General features: G+C 40.5%; 2 protein-coding genes and 1 long non-coding RNA gene across 3 annotated transcripts; 1 reads left to right on the top strand and 2 right to left on the bottom strand.

The window, feature by feature from the left end:
• Positions 1–8,249: 8,249 nt before the first annotated feature.
• Positions 8,250–9,385, top strand: LOC140930648 (uncharacterized). Its single transcript, XR_012164876.1, has 2 exons — positions 8,250–8,386; positions 8,864–9,385. It is a non-coding gene; the product is annotated as an uncharacterized lncRNA (long non-coding RNA).
• On the bottom strand, positions 8,385–10,726 carry LOC140930647 (uncharacterized). Its single transcript, XM_073380367.1, has 4 exons — positions 10,273–10,726; positions 9,929–10,179; positions 9,545–9,730; positions 8,385–9,178 (listed from the first exon to the last, which is right to left on the bottom strand). The coding sequence occupies exons 2-4, from the start codon at positions 10,085–10,087 to the stop codon at positions 8,780–8,782; spliced, it is 744 nt and encodes a 247-aa protein (XP_073236468.1). The 5' UTR covers positions 10,088–10,179; positions 10,273–10,726; the 3' UTR covers positions 8,385–8,779.
• A 920-nt stretch (positions 10,727–11,646) lies between these two features.
• Positions 11,647–16,162, bottom strand: LOC140931778 (uncharacterized). Its single transcript, XM_073381516.1, has 5 exons — positions 15,599–16,162; positions 15,328–15,538; positions 14,900–15,284; positions 12,407–14,808; positions 11,647–12,320 (listed from the first exon to the last, which is right to left on the bottom strand). The coding sequence occupies exons 1-5, from the start codon at positions 16,160–16,162 to the stop codon at positions 11,647–11,649; spliced, it is 4,236 nt and encodes a 1,411-aa protein (XP_073237617.1).
• Between the last annotated feature and the right edge of the window lie 3,830 nt (positions 16,163–19,992).

Here is a 19,992-nt window from a genome sequence, read left to right as displayed (position 1 = left end):
CAGCAGTCAAAAACCCAGCTGCTATATATCACATTATTCAATTAATCCAAAATGAATACAACAGCTTCCACTATTTGGGTGAGAGGTTTATTGTTATGGTGTAAAATATTCCAATTTTGCAAGGTAAGTATTCTGTTGATTAAGTCGTCAATATGGTTTTCCGTGATGTTGTGATGTAAAGGGAACAGGACAGAGACGGTATTGGGATATTGATAACCATTTTGCTTTTGGAGGATGATAATATCCTTGTAGGACTTGGTGATGTTCTCTCTGTAAAGTACTCTCCAGAATAGTGGGAGAAGCCAAAGAGGATGATTCAGTGTGTCATCATCATAACTATTAACAGTTGACTTATCACTTAAACACAGTGGAAGATCAGTTTGTAAATCCATGAACAATAACACTGCAAGAATTGAGCCTTATGGAATGCCATCGCTAAAGACTGGGATATTGACAATGACCATCGATACTGTTTTCCAGCAAGGGGAGATTAATTTATCCATGGTACCAAAGAATGCACACAAGAAAATAATGAATTCATGATTTTCATATACTGGAACTGCAGAATGTAGATAATTGCAGAGAATATATCCTCAGAGTTATGATGCAACCTTTGCCATAATTTGTGAAAAGAAAGCCTGTTTTAAGTAGTTAGCCATTCATGTGGTCATTCCCCAATTGCCACAGTAGGTTCTGATTTCAGTATGTATATACTTCTCAATTATGAGTTTTTGAAACTGTGGCCACGCACATAATCTATGTAATGTCTATAGCGTCCAAGCTGATGAAATGAAACTGTTATCGATACAGTACATACTTGATTAATCTTCGTAATGATGATGACATACCTGGAGCACCAGCCATTAGAATTTCTGTAGTAATACCATTGGGACTGGTCACTTTGAGCAAAGGCATAGACTTCATGATTTTTCACTTGAAGCTGTTCATGTGGGGATAACCACTGTATGCTTAGTATGTATGTGATCATTGTTTACGGAATTAGGAGTCGAGGATGATGAATGCTAAAGATTGTTTATGGAATCAGCAGTTCAGGAGAATAAATCCAGAAGATCATCTGCTTGATGAACAGATACAATGTGCTGAAAAACTTACTGTGAAGTTGTGAGCAATTAATTTCTCCGTAGTTGTTATCCTAATATTTTTTTACCACAATAAGTCGTTGGTATTCTTTACATTTACCATATGCTATTGATTAGTTACAAGAACGATCACATAAAATTTTTTACAACAGGGCCCAGTTGTTCGAAGGCCGATTAGTGCTTAACCCAGGGTTACATTTAACCCGGGTTTCTTTTTCTTTGTTGAAAAGCATTTTCTCGGATAGTTTTCTCTGTTATTCTAAAGAGCATTCAATCATCAACTTGTTGATAAGAAGAATTAAACTGAATTTACTTTTTAAGCTTTCACATCTGAATTCAAATTTCGCACTAACCCTAGGTTATCTTAACCCAGCTTTGAACAACCGGCCCTGGTGTTTACAATATTCATCTATTACTAATGACTGATACTTAACTTTACTATATTTTGTTAAATAAATACTGACCCTGTTGTAGATGCATGGTGTAAACTAGCAAATTGACTGTGTTTGACCGTTGTACAAAATGAAGCTTATAATTTTAACTTCAATGGACCATTTTACAGTTGTAGGTGAAAACAAGGTTGGAGTCTACCTTGTATTGGTATACCCTTGCTACTTATTATGTTGGTTTTCCGCAAACTAGTATTTTTAAGCATAATTTCCATAAGAAAAGGAAGCACGTTTGTATCAAAACACGGTCAAACTCACCTTAATTCTCATTCACTGGAAGACTAGTCTACTGGTTATTAACCCCACAACTGTAATATGGTCTACTTGGATTTTGACTACCTTTGGCATTGAACATATAAACAAAACGCCATAGCACGATTTTAATTATTGAGGGAATGGCACTACAATGAAGTTTAATAATCAGTAATATATAAACTACAGTAAAAACCAACATGCATGTAAAAGTAGTGGTTTACTTAAAAAACCCTCCCTTCCAGTAGAAATGGTTCATATTTTAAAAAAACAAAAACACCAGAACCTACATGTTTTAACTCAACAAATAAAAAGCAGGTTATTATATGATTAACTTTCCAACCAGGGAGAACTAAGGATTTTAGGAGCAAACACATGAAATTATTTTTCTGGTGCTTGAAGACTACATCTCTTTAATAAAATGGATCTAATTAATCTACTGCATGTATGTGTAAATATTGCCAATAGCCATCGAAAGTACAAAAAACCTTTTTTGGCATACAGTCAACTCCCTTTATAGGGGAAAATGTAGCAGGCTTGAGTTAGTGTCCTAATTAGTGAGAGTCTGTAGCAGTGGGAGTTTATTATAGTCAAACTTCTGTAATTTATTTTTGCTTGGGATTAAGCTACTGTCCGTATCATCACGGTCTCAGTTTTGAGTTATAGCGAGGTGTCCGCAAGGCAAGAGTTCACTGTATTTCCAAAAGTAGGTTCATCAAACATGCTGGTTTTACTGTAAGTTTAATAGAGTAAGCAGATTTAACAATTCAATTTACTACAATGAAATAATTCCAAGCACTTACTTTTTGCCTGAAGAAATGGCTCTTTCAGCTTTTGGAGTAATAACCCATTCAACACAAGCCCTTAGCCCAACATCAATTTAAGAGCATGTATATTTGTTAGGCCTCGCCACATAGTAGACCCTTGTCGACACAGGTTGATTACAGCAACGGCCTGTTCATTTTTTATGCATGGCCACAAAGGCCCTCAGCCACACAGGCTAATTACAGCATAACGGCACTGTTATTTGTTTTGCATGGCCCCAAAGGCCCTCAGCCACACAGGCTGATTACAGCATAACGGCACTGTTATTTGTTATGCATGGCCACAAAAGCCCTCAGCCACACAGGCTGATTACAGCATAACTGCACTGTTATTGGCCATGCTTGGATATCATTCATTACAACATAGGCATTAGGGCAAACGTCTTAAAGATAAATTATGATTGCAAACAAGACACCACCATGCTAAGGCCTTCATCTCTAAAACAATTATTACATTTGTCGACAGTAGACCACATGTTTCAATGATGATCTTGAGACTGAGCCCACTCTACGAGTCTGAGAAATGTTTCCTCCCTATATGCTGGGGCTAACACCCTTCTCTGTCGACACTGAGTTGCTAAGACATGCAGTCTCTCAATCTCCACTGCTCTAGCTCTTGTAGTTGGAGTGTCCACAGGTCTGAATCTGTCATTGTTTATCAGAACATCTTCATGAAAAGCAAAATCAGGATCTCTTCCTTCCCCACCTGCCGATTTTGCTCTTGACAATGCCATAAATAGAGCTCCTGGGTTTCTGGCTTCAAAGCCATGGTCCCCAGGGTGAACCACCACATACCTGAATGCTTCTCCGGTGCCCACAGTCATCCCTTGGCATTTGTGGATTGTTGTTCCCCATGCCAGTCGCAATGGAACCTGCAGACGCTTGCATCGGCATGCGCATTCAGTGGAACGACTTACCGGTACAATTGGCACAACTGTCGGATTTTCATTAATGTATGGTGGCCCCCTGTATCCTGGAAACCTCACCAGAACCACATCAGGTAGGCAGGGCAGAAAAACCGCTGATTGGTTAAAAAAAATTCCACTGAGAGCATGCGCTTGCGCCTTCCACTGACCATATGCAGATGCAGTTGGTTCAAAAGAATGAGCGATCCGAAGGAGTTACAATCGAGCGATCATGAATGTGAGATGTTTGGCCGAAATTTGAAGAGCACTGTGTTGAAATACATCACTGAAAGGTCTTGTATATAATGGTATCATTTTGTTTTGCTTCGCTTTGGAGGTAATCTTTGTGATTGTATTTCGTTAAACGGACGGAGTTGTGCCAAGCAAACCATGTGCTTTTTTCGATCAACTTTCTTCTACGCGATTGTTTGGTTTCCTGCAACAAGTCTCGGTGATCCGATAGTTACACAACTGAGTTTAAAGGTAAGACATTTTTCGTCTTTAACATAGTGAACGTTTTCAGAGTTAATGAGTGAACCGAAATTTGCATCGGATGCTATTTATCCTCCACGAGATTGCGGCGGTGCAGCGTGCGCTGCGTGCAGGCGTATAATGCGGCACCTAACAGTTGGCGAAGCCATTGTTAAAAGTAACCAAACTTTCAAACAAAATAGCACTTCATAGCACCCTGAGTTACAAGTTTAATGGGCTTTTGATTATAGGTTATATATATCCACACTGTTCAATGAATTCCTTGGTGTGAATTGTTTACATTGTTCCGCTAGAAGCGAAATTATTTTTTTGTACGCGTTGTCCAATTTGTAATTTCTTTAGATCAATTTATACCAACTGATTTATACAGTTAATAACTTTGTTTTTGGGCTGATATGGATTTGGAATGATTTTACTGTACAAAATTAGGTTGTTTTAAGGAAGGTGAAATTTTAAGGATGAATTTTTAAGCTTACATGTATCCAGAATTATCAGAGTTATACACAATCCTTGCCCATATACAATGTGATATTTTGAAGTGAAAATCTTATTATATTTACATGTTCAAAATAACATCGAATATTTTGAAGACACTGTCCCTTATTAGTATTCTGGACAGGACTATCACTATATTTTTCTCACTGGCATTGGGCTGAGTTAGTCTTTTATAATGCAAAGTTCTCATATAATATTGTATGGACCAAATTCCAAATGCAAGCACAAGATCACTTATTTCTTATCTAGCTAGTTGCATTGTTTTGAGATACCTATAGCAAGACAAAGGCAACAACAAAGGCATTGTTCAAGTTTTCTCTCCTGTGTTATCATGCCTATTCCTATTCAAGGTATTTTATGTGAAACAAAGGGCTTGTTTGGATTTGCTTCTAAAAAAGGAAATGATTATTGTTTTGTTATTCTCATTTCAGGGAAACACTTAACTATTTACCCCTTTGTGGGTGTTCTGATGCTGAGTCAAGCCCCCTTTGCTCTTACAGACCCTGCCACATGTGACACACACCATACTAGTATTAACAATTACTGCTTCTCCAGTAGAGTCGGTGGAGTTTACATTCTTGGAATTTTTGTTGCTGTACTTAAATAAAGCACTTTGTGGAAGATGCAAAAGGGATTGTTTTGCTTTAATGAGTATCTTATTTGCTAGTGTATCAGGTTTGCCATCATCATCATCACTGTCATCATCATCTGAGTTGTCACTTCCATCATCATCGTCGTCATCATCATGATTATCATTGCTTCCATCAGTTTCATCATTTCCTGCAAGTAAACCTTTGTTGAAACTGTCTGCAAGTTCTTGGATTCTTAAAGGAAGTTGCCCAGAGCAAATGGGGCACTTGACACCATACAGTATTGAGTAGTTATGATCGTTACAGTTTGAGGAACTACCAAGACAACTTTTGTGAAATGTGTGGCCACAGTTGAAGCGCTGAACTGCAAGTAGGAGATTGTCATCTGCTCTTCAATCTGCTGCATCACAAGCCAACAGTGGGTCTGGTTCTTGACCCTTCCAGGCATACCCTAAGGGTAAGCTTCTTTGGTCCACAGTTGCATCAAGAGAGGGTAGATATTAAGGCTGCATTGGAAAAAGATAAAGGTTTTTTTCAGGTATATCTTGTATAGGAAATGCTTTGTTTTGTTATGGAATGGGTTGTAACAGCCATATTGGATTCTACCTGATATTTCCTATGTCCTCTGGGTATTTTTGCAGAGTTTCCAAGGTTTTGCCTCACAGAGATGAACAAGTCAAGAAGAAACTCAGCTGCTTTGTTTGATAGGTCCCTTAGGTTCCGGACACCCTTGCCTCTTGGATTATTGGTAAGGAACCTGGTACAAAAGTCTTCTGCACATCTGTTTGCACTTATGGCCTTTGCAGCTGCCTGAACTTGGCTGGCTGTGGCATTTGGAGGAACTGATCTGACAATTGAAGGACAATGAAATGTCTTAGTGACTTAGCTGAAATTAATGTAACACTTTTGGCTTATTTGAATTTTTCAAAAGTTTATTTTCCTTGACATTCCAGGGTGCAAAGAAAGTCAGTTTTACAGATGCCGCAGCTGTAGCTAGCATTTACTAGCCCACAAGTCATTTCAAGTAGCTGTAAAACCCTTTTCAATTAGCAGGATTGATTCCAATCCTTCTGTAATTTGAATTTGCCTAAAAAACAGCACTTGCCTGTTGGGCAAGTTAAGAACAAGAATCACTAGCCCAATAGCAAAATCCACTAGCTGTGGGCTATCGGACACGACTGTCTTTGCACGCTGACATTGTCTGTCATTGACAGTCATATCAAGGGCTGTGGCCTCGACTAATTTCATTTAAAACAACAGCACACAGATGAAAAATAGTTTTATTCAAACCACGTTTAGGAACTTTGCATTCCTTACCTTTAAAAATAATGATGAATCATAGCTTTGTTGAAGCAGTGGTCTGCTTGTTTTAAGAGGAATTGATTGGTTTACCACCAAATTTTTCAGGTAAAAAAAATATGTGGGATTGTTAAAAAACATGTTGCCCCTGGGGCATTATTGCACATTATTAGGATCTGTCTGTTATACTGCATCAGGGTAATGTTTGACAAACCGTTTATGCGCTTGAATTTCCTAGGTACATGTATGTTACCTTCGAAGAAGTGAATGGAAAACTTCCACTTTCTTTTCTGTTAGCTCATTGAGCCATTGCTCCAGTAGCTCTTGGAAGTTGGGAATGGCCTCTTGCTGGTGTACAAGGTCGCTCAACTGACACAGGGTGGCCTTGTCATAGTGACGCCGCCTTTGGATGATAAACATGAGGGCTAACCGTATCATGGCATCAACCCACTTCCTTTGGTCACCACCTCGAAAGATAACTGAATAAAAGTAGAACACAAGTGGAACCAATTCATCCAGGAGAAACACAAGAAGGACATATTCTGGGTCTTTGCATTGTCCAAATGCAGGCAGAACAGCGGTTTTTACAGTCAGCCATCCACCAAATGCTGTAGTGATGAGAGTCGAAATTCTGTGTGGTTTAGGCTTGGAAGGCAACACTTTTCTTTGACCGAACAAGTGTTTGTAAAGCTTTTCAAAAAAACAGCAGAAATTTGCCACAACATCTTCTTGTGAGTTCAGACTAATATGGAAGGGCCCCTGCCATGGCACCACTGACAATACTCTGTCTGGGTCAACATCAGGTTTCCACTGTAGAGTAAGCAACTTTTTTTTAGCTAATGTTCATAATCAAACTTTGAAAGTATAAAAATAATTATTCTCACTTTAAAATTGTATGTATTATTAATTACTATTAAGTAATTAAGATCAACATACATGTAAATGTTTTTCTGTTTAACTAGAGTGGACTCTCTCAGTGTGTATTTGTTTATGTACCTGTAGTTTCTTTTTGTTGCTCCTGAAATGCAGTTCTCTTAATGGGGACTGCCCAAGTTTTGAATAATATTTACCCTTGAGTATGTGTTGTGGCTCATTTTTATCTTTGGTTGAAACTTTATTTTCCTTTGTAATGTGTTACAGTCAAGTCAAGCATAACCCCCAAGATTACATTAATGAATTTATTATTCGAAAGTTGAATCCGTTGGTAGTTGTAGATTTCAGATTCATCTCTGCATTCTTGCATGCGTAATGAGCTGTGAAGTCACACGCAAAGCAGTTACGAAATTTCTACCAGCTCAGTTTCCCTGAATTTTATGTAAATGTCTTCTATGAAATTTAACCTGTTCAAAGATTTTCAATCTGACCAAGTACAGAGAAGTTCATGTAAAATATTCACTGCCCATTACGCATAAAATATTTCACTTCAGAATATACTGTGAATATGATATTAAATATATATTGATTCAGAGGTAGCACATCCACAAAGTGGTTCCTTGTGCACCTAATTCTCGGTCGAATTGTAATTTGGCAGTGTTGGTTTTTGAGGAGAGGGGAAAACCAGAGTGCACAGCGAAAAAAAAAAACCCTTGGAGCAAAGGAGAGAACCAACAACAAACTCAGCCCACATATGGCGTCGATGCTGGGATTTGAACCCAGGCCACATTGGTGGGACGCGAGTCCTCTCACCATTGTGCCATCCCTTGTTCATTATTGTTCCTTATGCTAAAAGTGTTTTAAAAATGTTAAGCCAGACCTGGCATATAATCTTCTTGTTGTAGTACCATGTTGGCCAATCACCAGCTAAGAGCAGTAGGTTCTTTTCCATGTATTCGCTTAGTGATGGGCAAACTTCATTGAGGTGCTGCATTGCTTGTCTATAATTTGCCATGCTCTTAAGGGACTGTTCAAATTCGTCAACCAGCCAAGTGTTGGACAGCAAATCAGAGTCATGTCTGGCCTCATCTGTATACACTCTACAAGGTATTTGTTATTGTTTGTATCATGAAACATTGTACATGCTCTTTTTTGGCACCCTTACACAACATTTTTTGAAAGTCAATTATCCATTCAATATTAAATTTTCCATTTCAAATTCCTACATTGTGAGACAATGCAAAGTGGTATGTGGAAAAAATTTATGATGGGCTGTATGTAAAACTAGTTATTGACATTGGGAGTTGCCAATTTCATTTTTGAGGGGGAATTTATAGTAAAGATATTTATGGTGCCAGTTAATTTTAAAATTTATGTGGCATTGATTTATGCCAAAGTGTTAAATTGCATGAAAAGTTTGGATGAAATATATTACTAAAATCTATTACTTAAAAGTATTATATTATTCTTTTTGTACAAGCTTGTGGTACCCAATGACTATTAGACCACTACCTTAACTTTTAGGTTTCTGATTTGTTGTAAATCATACCTGAATTCAACTAAACTTTTGTTTACATTTGTCAGGTCAAACTGGCTGAAATCAGCAGGTAGAGAGTCTAAATAACTGAATGTAAAATAATTTGACAAATGCTCTTGAAACAACTCGTTCACTTTGTTGGCATCAATTCCTCCCCGGCAGTTAACAATTGCACCCCCAGCAATTCGGACAGGTACAACCCGGTGGACGTTTCTTGTTGTTGGCATTGCCGGTATAGATTCTTGGTGATCCACTACTCCAGTACACATGTGAAGGCACTTGCTCAGCTGGCTCTGTTTGGGGTCTTTTATAGACTGGACACAATGAAAATTATCTATAATGAGCAGGAGGAAGTTGTTGTTCTGTTGGGGAGGAAATTTTTAACTGGATCAGTGTACATCTATGGACTGATAAATTAGAGTCATTTTACTTAAACCGTGAAACAGGTAGAAGAATACTACGCACTATTATGTATTAATTCCATTGTCTTCTTTTGTTTACCTCTTGCTATTTTGCACTGTTTGTTAATATCTGTTTCACAGTTCAAATAAAATCACTCTATTTTTGTTGTTTTGGTCTCCTTGTTACAAAGTCCTTGTGCCTTCTATTTAGCCCCTGCTTCTTTACATCCAGCCACCTCACCTTGTGTCAACTTATTTTTGTGGCCAGGGTGTTGTGCAGTGGCAGATGTTTAATAATGAATTGTTTCAGTATGTAAATACATGTACCTTTATGGCACTCTCAACGATCGCTTGTGCCTTGTGAATGCTTTTTCCAGACAATCCTTTTTTATGATTTAGCACACTTCTCGGGTGAGTGTTAAACCCCAGAAGTGAGCCAGCTGTCAAAGCATCATCACTGGCACCATGAAAGGACAAGTGCAACCCACAGTCTTGTTGTAAGGGATTGTTTTTCTGTTGAAAACAAACAAGCAACACTTATGTCTATTACACACCATGGTGTTTAATTTAATTTAAGTGTCTTCCTAATGTATGGTTCCTGCTATTATTATTATTATTACTATTATTATTATTATAATTATCATTATCATTACCATTATCATTATTTGTATTATTATTTATTTTATTTTTTATTATTATTATTATACACACTTGGTTTCTAAAGTAAGACAGCTGATGAAGCAGTGCCACAACTCCCAGTCTCAGTATTTCATGTCTTTTCTTAGAAAGCTGTTGTTTTTCATTATTCTTGACTAGACACAAGGCACGGTCGAACAATCCAGGGGTGCACTTGTTGGCAAATTTTTCCATGTCTACAGGGTCGTATAGCCGCTGCCCTCCATCCTTGTAATGTTTAGTGAGACACTTGTGGAACGTTTTGAACTGCTCATCAAAAGTTGGCTCTGTAAATTAATAAAAAAATATTTCTAATAAAGGTTGAAACTAGTCGCCTTTGTTTTGAATGTGTGGAAATTAAGAGTACCTCAATACAATACCTTCTAGCTTGTTGCATCTTTCTTTTAATGCTGCATTTTCGCGCTGTAATTTGGTGATTAATTGTTTTGCCTCTTCTAGCTCATTAACACTCTGCAAAGGGGCGGTCTGAGAGGTTCCATCCCTCCAAGTTATTTTCTTTTCTGGGGTAGTACATGGGACTGAAGTAGTACATTTTGTCTACAAATGTATAGGGCAAAATTTAATGCAAAATATGAATATTTTCTAAAACAAAACTAAGAATGTATGATCTGTTTCTGTACATTTTGACTGGTGTTTGAGTGTAAAAGAAACATACCTTTCTCGTAGTAGGGGGTTTGTAGAGAGCGTGGTTGGTAAATATGGGAGCTTCGTCCACGAGATTTAGGTGGCCTGGGCAAAGAAATGCACCTCCTTGGTAGTTTTCAAGGTTTGTTGCTACAGTGAGAATCCTCTGCGGACATGGCAGTAAATTGCTTCTTTGCGTGCAGGCATTTTCACTGGGAAAGCAGCACTTCCTTTGACTTTCCACTTGCAATTTTTTTGCATGACCAAAACATAGCCAAACCAGTCTAGAGTAGCCACGTAAAACAGCCTCTTTTCCCGAATAATAATTAGTGGCACCCCAACACTTTTCTGACACGCTTCTTAATCTGGAGCCACGTTCACAAACATTTTCCATTATTTAATCAACTTTGGACGTTCTTTCCGCCGGAAACGCACGCAAAAAGACCAGAACTTGACAATGAAGCGGTCGGTAACTATTTTTAGACATTTTTGAAGCTTTTTGAAGTGGGAAAAAACGAGCGGCGTCTCCAGTTTCATTCATAATTTCCCGCGCAAAGCATGAGGCCGGGAAGCTGGCGCCTACCAGTCAGTAAGTGGACACAAGCCGTAGGGGAAGAGTTTGATGTTTACACATCTCCTTTTTTTACTTGTCCAAGCAAATATATTTTTGCGCTGCTATCTACCTTCTAAGTGCAAGAGGATCGATCCTTTTAGAGGTAAGATTGGCTGTACATTTGTGGAAGCTTCTCACCGGCGATTATGTTCGAGTGTTGTCACTGCGAGGGGGATGCAAAAACAAAAAACAGCAAGCCACAGAAAAACGTACTGTTCGATTTTTTTACGCATTTCTTATTTTGCTTCTTGGCTTTTAGCCTTTTGGTTGGTCGAATTTTGAACCTTAGATACTCCACCTGTTTATTATTTTTGCAAATTGTTTAAGAGCTATTGGTCGTATAATGTCTCTATGAACTACACACTGTCCCGCGCATTTTCAGCAAGCACCCTAAAGTGTATTCCTAATCTGATTTCGCTACAACTCTTGACATCGCCTGTCAATGAGTTCTAGTTTGGGGATATCAGATCATAATCACCGAACTAGTCATGGTTAACTATGTATTTGGCTTCAAACTTTGCTCTTTTTTGTAGACTACTTGATTCGTTGTAAGATGGTCAGCGGAGAGCACGAACTGCTGCAAAAACGGCAACCAATCAGCGGTTTTTCTGCCCTGCCCATCAGGTAGAGGAGCAGGATCATTAGTAGGTCTGCAGCCATCTTTGTACACAATATCTATGACTGTGCCTACTGCCCCATTGTACAAACCCCAATCAGCCTTTAAGTTAACCACCAGCATGACTTTGCTGTCACGGCAAAGATACAGTAGAGGTAACAATCCCCCCGCCTTATTACTGTTGGCCTTCACTGCATGTCTGCCATTGTCAACTGCCTTGATCTTTGCTACTGGGTGGTTTGGCTGTCTGTTACACTCAAGCAGCTTTGTTTTATTACGCTGCCATTCAAGACGGTACGTGGGAAATACATACAGTCCTTGCTCATCCATCCTAGCAAGGAGTTCTGGGCCATGTGACATGCGGAGATTGTTCCATTGAAACTGTTGTAGCCAATGGATTTGCTGGGGTGTTGTCGTATAATTTCTTAGTGACATCAGCACGTCTCTCAGCTGTTGTTCAGATTCATTCTGCCGTATAATCTGAGTAAGCTCAACAGCACTATCAAACATTGTCCAAACCAAGCGACCGTGGTTAGATGGTGCACTACGACAATCTGAGATGTACACGGGGGTGTCACACATAGGAGGAAGCTGAACATCATCTCCCATAAACACTGCCACAGGAATCCCTCCCCATAACTATCTGCATTGGCTCCTTTGTTCACTGCATAACGTGCATGCTGTTCCATCCAGCCCATTGTTGTACGTCCAAACATTGATCGCTTATCACCAACCAGAACTTTCAGATTTTCACACTTTTTCTGAATTTTCTCTAGTAAGGAACCTGTAGGTACAGTCAACTCATTGCCAGACCTTCCACCTGTTGGTACTCCAAGAAAACTGTGAGCTGTACTGCCATGAGCAAGATAGGCAGCATTCCCTGTTGGAGTTATCACCTGTATTGCATCATTGGCTTCAAAAACTTGCCGCACTAACCTCTGGAGACACTTGATGACATACGACTTTCCTGTACCAGCAGTTCCAGAGACAACAAGCCGCAGTGGAGGGTAATATTCAGTGTTTTCAACAAAGTTGTACAGGGCAAGCAAAACTAGACTCACTATGGCTTTCTGATTTTCATTTAGAGATAATGGACACACCTGAGGTAAATCAAGGTCTGCTCTTTCTGTCTGCTGTTCATCATCTGCTTTAATACTTTCTTGAAGCCATTTTGTTGTGTCTTCTCCTTCAGGAAGAATGATACGGGTACTGCTGCAGTCATAGTCCTCCCCACCATCATCATAATCAAAGTCCCTCTCTACACCCTCATATATTTGGTTCTGCCCTGCATATACATCTACCCAGTCTGGTTGTTCTTCTGCTTCGACAGCATCATCTTCCTCATCATCTTCAAATACTGGTTCTTGTGGGTGGTCTGCAAAATGCCGTGCCTTAGCAACTTGGGCCTTTACAAATGTTGGACAGTCATCAATTGCAAAAAAGTCCTTAAAGCGATCAATCCAAGATTCAGCATCCCCCTTCACTTCTTGGATGTCAAACCAGCTTGGCCAGTGTAGCAGGAGCATAGTCCTACAGTAGTCCTCATTCAGTGGCCATGATGCGTGTGTAGAACCACCACTTACAACAGGGACATTACCGTTCCTCAATGCAAAGTGGTACCAAGAACAGTGCTCATCTCTTGGTTGTGCAAGGTACTTATCCAGTGGGGTGCTGCGAGTTGCAGTTTCACCATCACGTTCAAGTCTCCTTGACCCCGACATTGACAAATAGGCAAATGGACGGCTACATCGCCAAAGTGCTAGGCCACTCAGCTCAAAGGATGCCTCCGGTCCACTGATATCTCGTCTTCCCACGGTCTTTATCAGCATCTTAGCACACATTGACTTACCTGGCACTTGGTCTACATCAGCTGCATCAACAGCATTTACCATGTCCTTAAAGAGATCAGAAGTTGCACCAGTGGGTTCGCTATCTTTGCAAGCATATCCACACACATAGTCGATTATGGCTATGACATCATCAGTGCTAGGATTGTCTGGAGGGGAATTGGAAAGAATCAAGCTTACATCCCCATTTGCTCTCCATGATTGTAACTTATAACGAGAATGCTGAACCACACGTGGATGGTCACGAGGCATCTCCAGGCGGGGAGCTCCATTATGACCTTCCACAATTTCCGGATTTCTGTAAATTTTTTTCCCTGGGCGCAACTCGCTTCCAAACTCCATCCGACATACACGTTCTCTCGGCTGCAGTCCTTGCTCTGGATGGCGAGTAGTTCTCAAGCAGTAATCAGAGCAACTGTGGAGTCCAACCCTGTTTACTAACAGCAAATGATCCTCCAGTATTGCATCTTGTGTTGCAGCTATCTGCATTAGCATCTTAACTAAGGAATCCCTATCATCTGATATGGGCTCAGCCGTTCCCTCAGGTGGTGGCCAGAGGTCTTTTCTTGGCTGCCCTTCTTCGTCATTGCCAGCTGGATGTAATGCTGTCATGGCAAAGGTTTCATCTGCCCACTGACTAAGTCTAGCTGCATACTCTTCCTCTTCGCAACCATCTTCACGAGCTTCATGCAATAGCTGATGTGGTTGCCTGTCTTCCCTCCAGCTGAGTTGGTGCCAATGAATTTGACCGCGGGACTTGGCAAACTCATAGCGGTACCAATAATCAGAGACACCAAATACCGGCTTCAGTACCTTCTCATGGTAAGCCTGGGTACGCAGGTCAAAGTAACTCACCACTACATGGGTATTTTCTTGTACTGCCTTGAAGCGGGCATTGCTATCTTCAGCAAGGTTGACTTCTTCGCCTTTGGTCTGCAAGATGTACTCTTCCTGTAGCCTTCTAAGAGGAGGAAAGTAAAACTCAGCACAGCTTCTAGTCATGAAAAATGAAGGCAACCCATGCTTCTCATTGACCATGAACTCCACAAGGGCACGAAGCTCTCTGCGTCTCTGGTGCCAGTACTGAGCTGTACCACGCAGATTTGCGCCAAAATACAACAACTTGTCGGTAAAAGTGTCACCTCTCGCAAGTCGCTCTTGCAGGTCTGCAACAGTTGTGTGGGTCACCAAGTTGCTGATCAACAAAGAACCGGCTCTGCTCCAGGGCACGCTTCCTCATGATGATATTGTGGACAACAAACTTCCAGACTTTATGCCTCGCAAACCTTCCGTCTTGGTACCACAGCAGGTGCTCTGCCCAGTTATGCAGTGTGGGACACGTCATCGGACGGTTTATGTGGAAATCACCCTTTCCATAGGGAAACAAGCAAGGAAATGCCATCGTAAAAAAGTAGGGAGTGGTAAACTCTGATGCTGGTGTTGTGCCCGTGGTCGGCCAAGGGATCACTGGTCGTTGCACATTTCCTTGTGCTTCTACAGCTTCACCTTCCGGAGGTTCAGAAACAACTTCATTTATGGCTGCTTCTACTTGTGCTTGCACATTCACTCCAGGCTCAGGAAGAATAATTCCAGAGACTGTTGAGTCATCAGTGCTGTCTGTTTCCCCAACATCCAATTGTTGTGGTGCAGGGCCTTGGTCATCAATGCGTTCTTGTTTCAGAGAACTCAACAGTCCTCAAATTCGGCAACTCACCATCTTCTGGTAAATTCTCTATGCGAGCGCCATCAATAACAACATCACCATAAGCAGGATTGTTGTCCTTGAGCCAATGAAGGGCTCCTTCAACACGGTGTCTTCTAACCCTGAAGTCCTTATGGGTATCATCTTTTCCTTGTCTTCTCACGCGTATGATATCCACCTCTGCTGGTAGGCGTGGAAGAATAGTGGCTGGTTCTTGCACAGCCTGTGGGAAAGCAATGCAATGTCCCTTTGAGGCAATACCTCAAAGCTTCAGTAGGTGTACATGCACAGTAGGTGCTAGCCTGGCTATCAGCATCTGTTCAGCATCTGACATGTTAGACAAAATCTCAGGAACAGCCATTGGATCCATGTTATTCTCACCAGACCAAACTTTTGGCACCTTCTTATCTCTTCTGCAGCTAGTACACATGTTTCTCGTTCCCTTGCACTCCAGTCGCCTTTCCTTGCAGACCTCACAAAAAAAGAATGCATAAGTCATCTGCTCCACCTCAAATGCACGAATAGCACTGTATGCATTATCTTCTTGCTGACTTGACCCTGCAGGTGGAGGAGGTGGTAGATCTCCAACAGCTTCACGCAACCTTTTCTCTTGTTCTGATATTCTTCTTTGGTTTCGCCGCTGTCTTTTTCTCCTGTCATCCTCTGTTTCCACTTCACCAGGCTTTCCAAACTCATAGTCCACACCAACTGCCCTTGCTCTAGCAATAAGGCGGTCATCTTCTAGGTGGCTACTATTATTTACTTCTGGGAGAGGTTGCTGTGTTTCCTGCACATTGCTTGCTCCCTCAGTTGGGGCATTTTCTACTACAAGGGTGTCCCTTTCCATCTCTTCTCCTGGTAAATGAATTATCTGTATTTACCAACTACACAATATAAGCTAAGTGGCACTAGTGGACTCTATTTTTAGCATGCCTGACGGATAAGTGAAGTTGTTTGGGGTATTCAATTACAGGAGAAGAATTAAGAGCGGATGTCTGTAAATATCGACCAGAGGTGGGAAAAATAAAATTTTGGAAAAATCTCAAAAAAATTATGTAGACTACCCTAGGTATTCTAGTTATGAAAATATAAATTTTAGTTTCATTGGATAAATATTTTGGCGATACGGCGAATGCCAATTTCGGGCGATTGACGGCCTCCTCTAGACCGCTTTTTCGGGCCCCTTGACCGGGCTACAAAAAGACCACGATTTCAATCGAATTCAAATATCATTCAACCCGATAAGTTTATTACCGTCTTAAACGGGTTTTAAGACACATTTTGAGTGGTCATGTTCTTGAATTGATTGCAACTGGAATATTTTATGAATTTTTAAATATTTACAAAATTTTAAAGATTTTACGCGAGCAAAATATTGTCAAATTTCAAAGGCCTAAAATCACATCCGATACATGATTTTAAACAGAAAAAGACATTCCACATTAAAAAGCAATCTCTAAGCTTTCAAAATATGCTTTCAAAACTCTGGGCAACATATGAAATGAATTTTTGGGAACGCCAAGTTTACGGAGCATTTAAGTGTAATTTGACCTTTCTGACTTGACAGATAAGAGGTTCAGCACGACACAAATCAATCCTCCAACCAATGTTGTGGCCAAAATACGTTTAAGTTAAGCAATCTCAAGTCCCACAATGATACATAGATGTTTTATATACATTAGGTGGAAAGTTTCATGCCGTTTTTTCAGCCGTGATTGAAGAACTGTTACCCTGGCCTTCAGGATTTGAACTCGCCTCGCCAATGTAAACATTTGGGTCAATGTAAGTTCTTATCACGAAACAGCAAAGTTTTCAAAATCTACACCAAACATATATCTATCCTTTCTAGTATATAATCAGGTCTACAATTTGTTTGTTTGTACCTTGTGTCCTTGTTTGACTTCATTTCTGCGATGAAACTGAGACAAACCACAGAAAAATTCCCGCTCGCTCAACATGTCACGTGTTACATGAAAGAGCCGTTTTAGACTCGATTGCGTTACGTAAACATGACACACAGTGATTATTTCTGATTGTATGAAAAACTATTCCATCCCTAACCTACATATGCTATTGAATGAGCAGACAGTCTCATTTGTTTTCTTACCATGCAGTTTTAGCGATCATAGGCTTGTGATCCCCGAGCGTGTCTATCAAACCACGATATGTAAATAACGTGTTCTTTCTTGTTGTTTGTTGATAGATCTGTCAGCTTAGGAAATCACCTAATACGTTTCACAGTTATTCTGCAACACGCTATTATGGCATATCATGTACAAAGAGTTTATAATTACAAGTAAAAAAGCACGAGCGAGAAAATCTTGCTACGGTTGTATCTTGCGCTTGCAACACCAATTCCTTGATATTGCACTCTCGGTGTAAGCTAGTACCCTTGTACTTACTGTACGACGATATTTACAGCGTGCGAATATGGAGGACTAGTTTTAGGCGATTTTGGTACAAGTACCAAATACATGTACACGAGCACAGAGCACAGGTGCGCTTCGGGAGTGCAACACTGCCGGCAGGCTAGGTACGTTTTAAATCTTACTTTAAGCTGTCCACCAATTGCACATAAGGCATACCTATTATCTCCAAAGTTGATTTATCTGCAGTGGGTTCAAAAGCGTGGGAAGGTTGTTTGTAAGCTAGAGCTATAAATGTATTGCACTCTATAATGCGTTTCTGACTATTATCATTATCATTATTATTATTATTATTATTATTATTATAATTATTATTATTACTATTATTATTATTATCGTTATTATTGTATTTCAACACAAGCAATCAGCGAGGGTGGCAGAGTTAATTTAGTGCGCGGCCTTCGGTGCGTGAGGTCACATCCTTGTTTCAATTTCTCTCCTTTCTGTGTGGCTTTGACTACAATAGAGTGTTTTCACTCACGTGGCCAGCATCTATGCAAATTTATTGGAACAAAAGAAAGCGTTTGCATAAGAAAAGAGTTCAACTCCCACAGGATTAGTTTGGGACACCAACATGGCCGCTATTTCATTGTTTTGGGACACCAATATGGCCGCCGTGACGTCATGTGAAAACACTCTATAGATTTAAATGCCCTTAAAACGGAGCATTGATGGAGAGAGAGGGGGGGGGAAATGAGTGGTCCGTCGACCTCAAGTTTATCAGTTATTACTGTCACAACCTTTTTTAGCAATTATAAAGCGGGCGCTGTTTGGCTTAGCCTGCGTGGCATTCTTGGCCGTGCAAGGGGAACACGCGAAGGGGAGAGGAGGACTCCTCTTCTTTTCTCTCATTGTACGTCTTCGACATTTCTTCTTTTGTCCCCCCGCCCCCCCCCCCCAAAAAAAATGGCGTCTGCTACTCAGTCTATGATTGGCTATGGTGAGGGGACCTACTCTTTAGAGTTTATGCGCGTGTCAAAACAAAGGAATGAACCTGCCGGAGACGGACCAGGGGCTGGGGTTCGTTTGTGTTACACTGGTTCTTCTATAATGAGTTCGAAGATGTACAAGAGAAGGCACCTACGAGAGTTCCAAACCATGATAAGCTCGTCGATGCGCAAACTACATTATGGGCATCTTTGACAATACGGCGAACCAATGTGTACCTGGACAGTTGCAGTTTAACGATTGCACACGCCCTTCTCCCAGGGTATGACTGTAGTCTTCTCTCTTTTGGCGCATGCCAGTCAGCTGGCATGCTGCAGAATTGTCTGTAAAGTGGCGCTCAACCGATCGGTCGCTCTCTTTTGTGCGCACTTTATTACTTGAACAACGCTAGTCACCCCACCCACCCTTCCAACGGTCCATTTTTGTACGCTGTATCGCCGCACATAAGCGAGCGGAATTGTACTAGCTGGCAATGATGCTTCCTTATTTTCAGCTCTAGAGTATACTGCCAACAACTGGCCGAAATACTGCCAACAACCAGAAAGAACAGCGCAAACAATATTTGACCCTGGGCCCGGCCCAAGGCGGGGGTTTGTCGAGGAGGGGAGAGTTAAAGTTACTGAGATGATAAAGGTATTTCTTTTTTGTTTTGATATTTTTCATTAGGGGATTTCTTTGGCAATAGGAAAATTTGGAAAATATGTAAAAATACATATATAGACGTTTTTTGCTACCTTGATTTAAGTAAGATTCTCAAGGGAAATTCAAAACAATCTGACTGGTGGAGTACTGCGCCGGTACAATGCTGGCCGCGCAGTTCAGACTGTCGGATGAAAAAAGATTAATTCAGCAGATGGTACGATGAATAAAGCAACAACAAACAGTTACTTTCCATTTTTTGGTGTGCCATATCATTTAATCCTCCACGGAAAAATTTCACGGCGCGGAAATTACTTGGAATCGTTTCTTTTTGGGGGGGGCGGTGGGTGAGTTGGGAGGCGGTGCGGGTGTAATTTTCGGTCCTAGGATTTTTTTTGGTTTCGTCGGGAAAGTGACAAGTCTGTGCTTATAAAACTGAATGGTAAAAAAAAAAATGAGATTGTCTGCACATTCAATAATACCTATAACAAGTAGGTTAGAGATGGAATTTTTTTTCACACAATCAGAAATAATCACTGTCATGTTTTACGTAACGCAATCGAGTCTAAAACGGCTCTTTCACGTGGCACGTGACATGTCGAGCGAGCGGGAATTTTGCTGTGGTTTGTCTCAGTTTCATTGCAGAAATGAAGTCAAACAAGGA

This window comes from Porites lutea, chromosome 3 (assembly GCF_958299795.1).
Source record: "Porites lutea chromosome 3, jaPorLute2.1, whole genome shotgun sequence".
NCBI classification, from domain to species: Eukaryota; Metazoa; Cnidaria; class Anthozoa; order Scleractinia; family Poritidae; genus Porites; species Porites lutea.
This window is presented reverse-complemented; position numbering and strand designations above follow the sequence as displayed.

Coding starts and splice junctions, on each gene's coding strand:
- LOC140930647 (XM_073380367.1), bottom strand. CDS start 10,087: ATGGAAAAATTTGCCAACAAGTGCACCCCTGGATTGTTCGACCGTGCC. Junction 9,731..9,928: donor TGTCTTACTTTAGAAACCAA/GTGTGTATAATA, acceptor TGTTTTCAACAG/AAAAACAATCCCTTACAACA. Junction 9,179..9,544: donor TCGTTGAGAGTGCCATAAAG/GTACATGTATTT, acceptor CCTCCCCAACAG/AACAACAACTTCCTCCTGCT.
- LOC140931778 (XM_073381516.1), bottom strand. CDS start 16,162: ATGGAAAGGGACACCCTTGTAGTAGAAAATGCCCCAACTGAGGGAGCA. Junction 15,285..15,327: donor AGAGAATTTACCAGAAGATG/GTGAGTTGCCGA, acceptor CTCTGAAACAAG/AACGCATTGATGACCAAGGC. Junction 14,809..14,899: donor CTGTGGTACCAAGACGGAAG/GTTTGCGAGGCA, acceptor TTTGTTGATCAG/CAACTTGGTGACCCACACAA.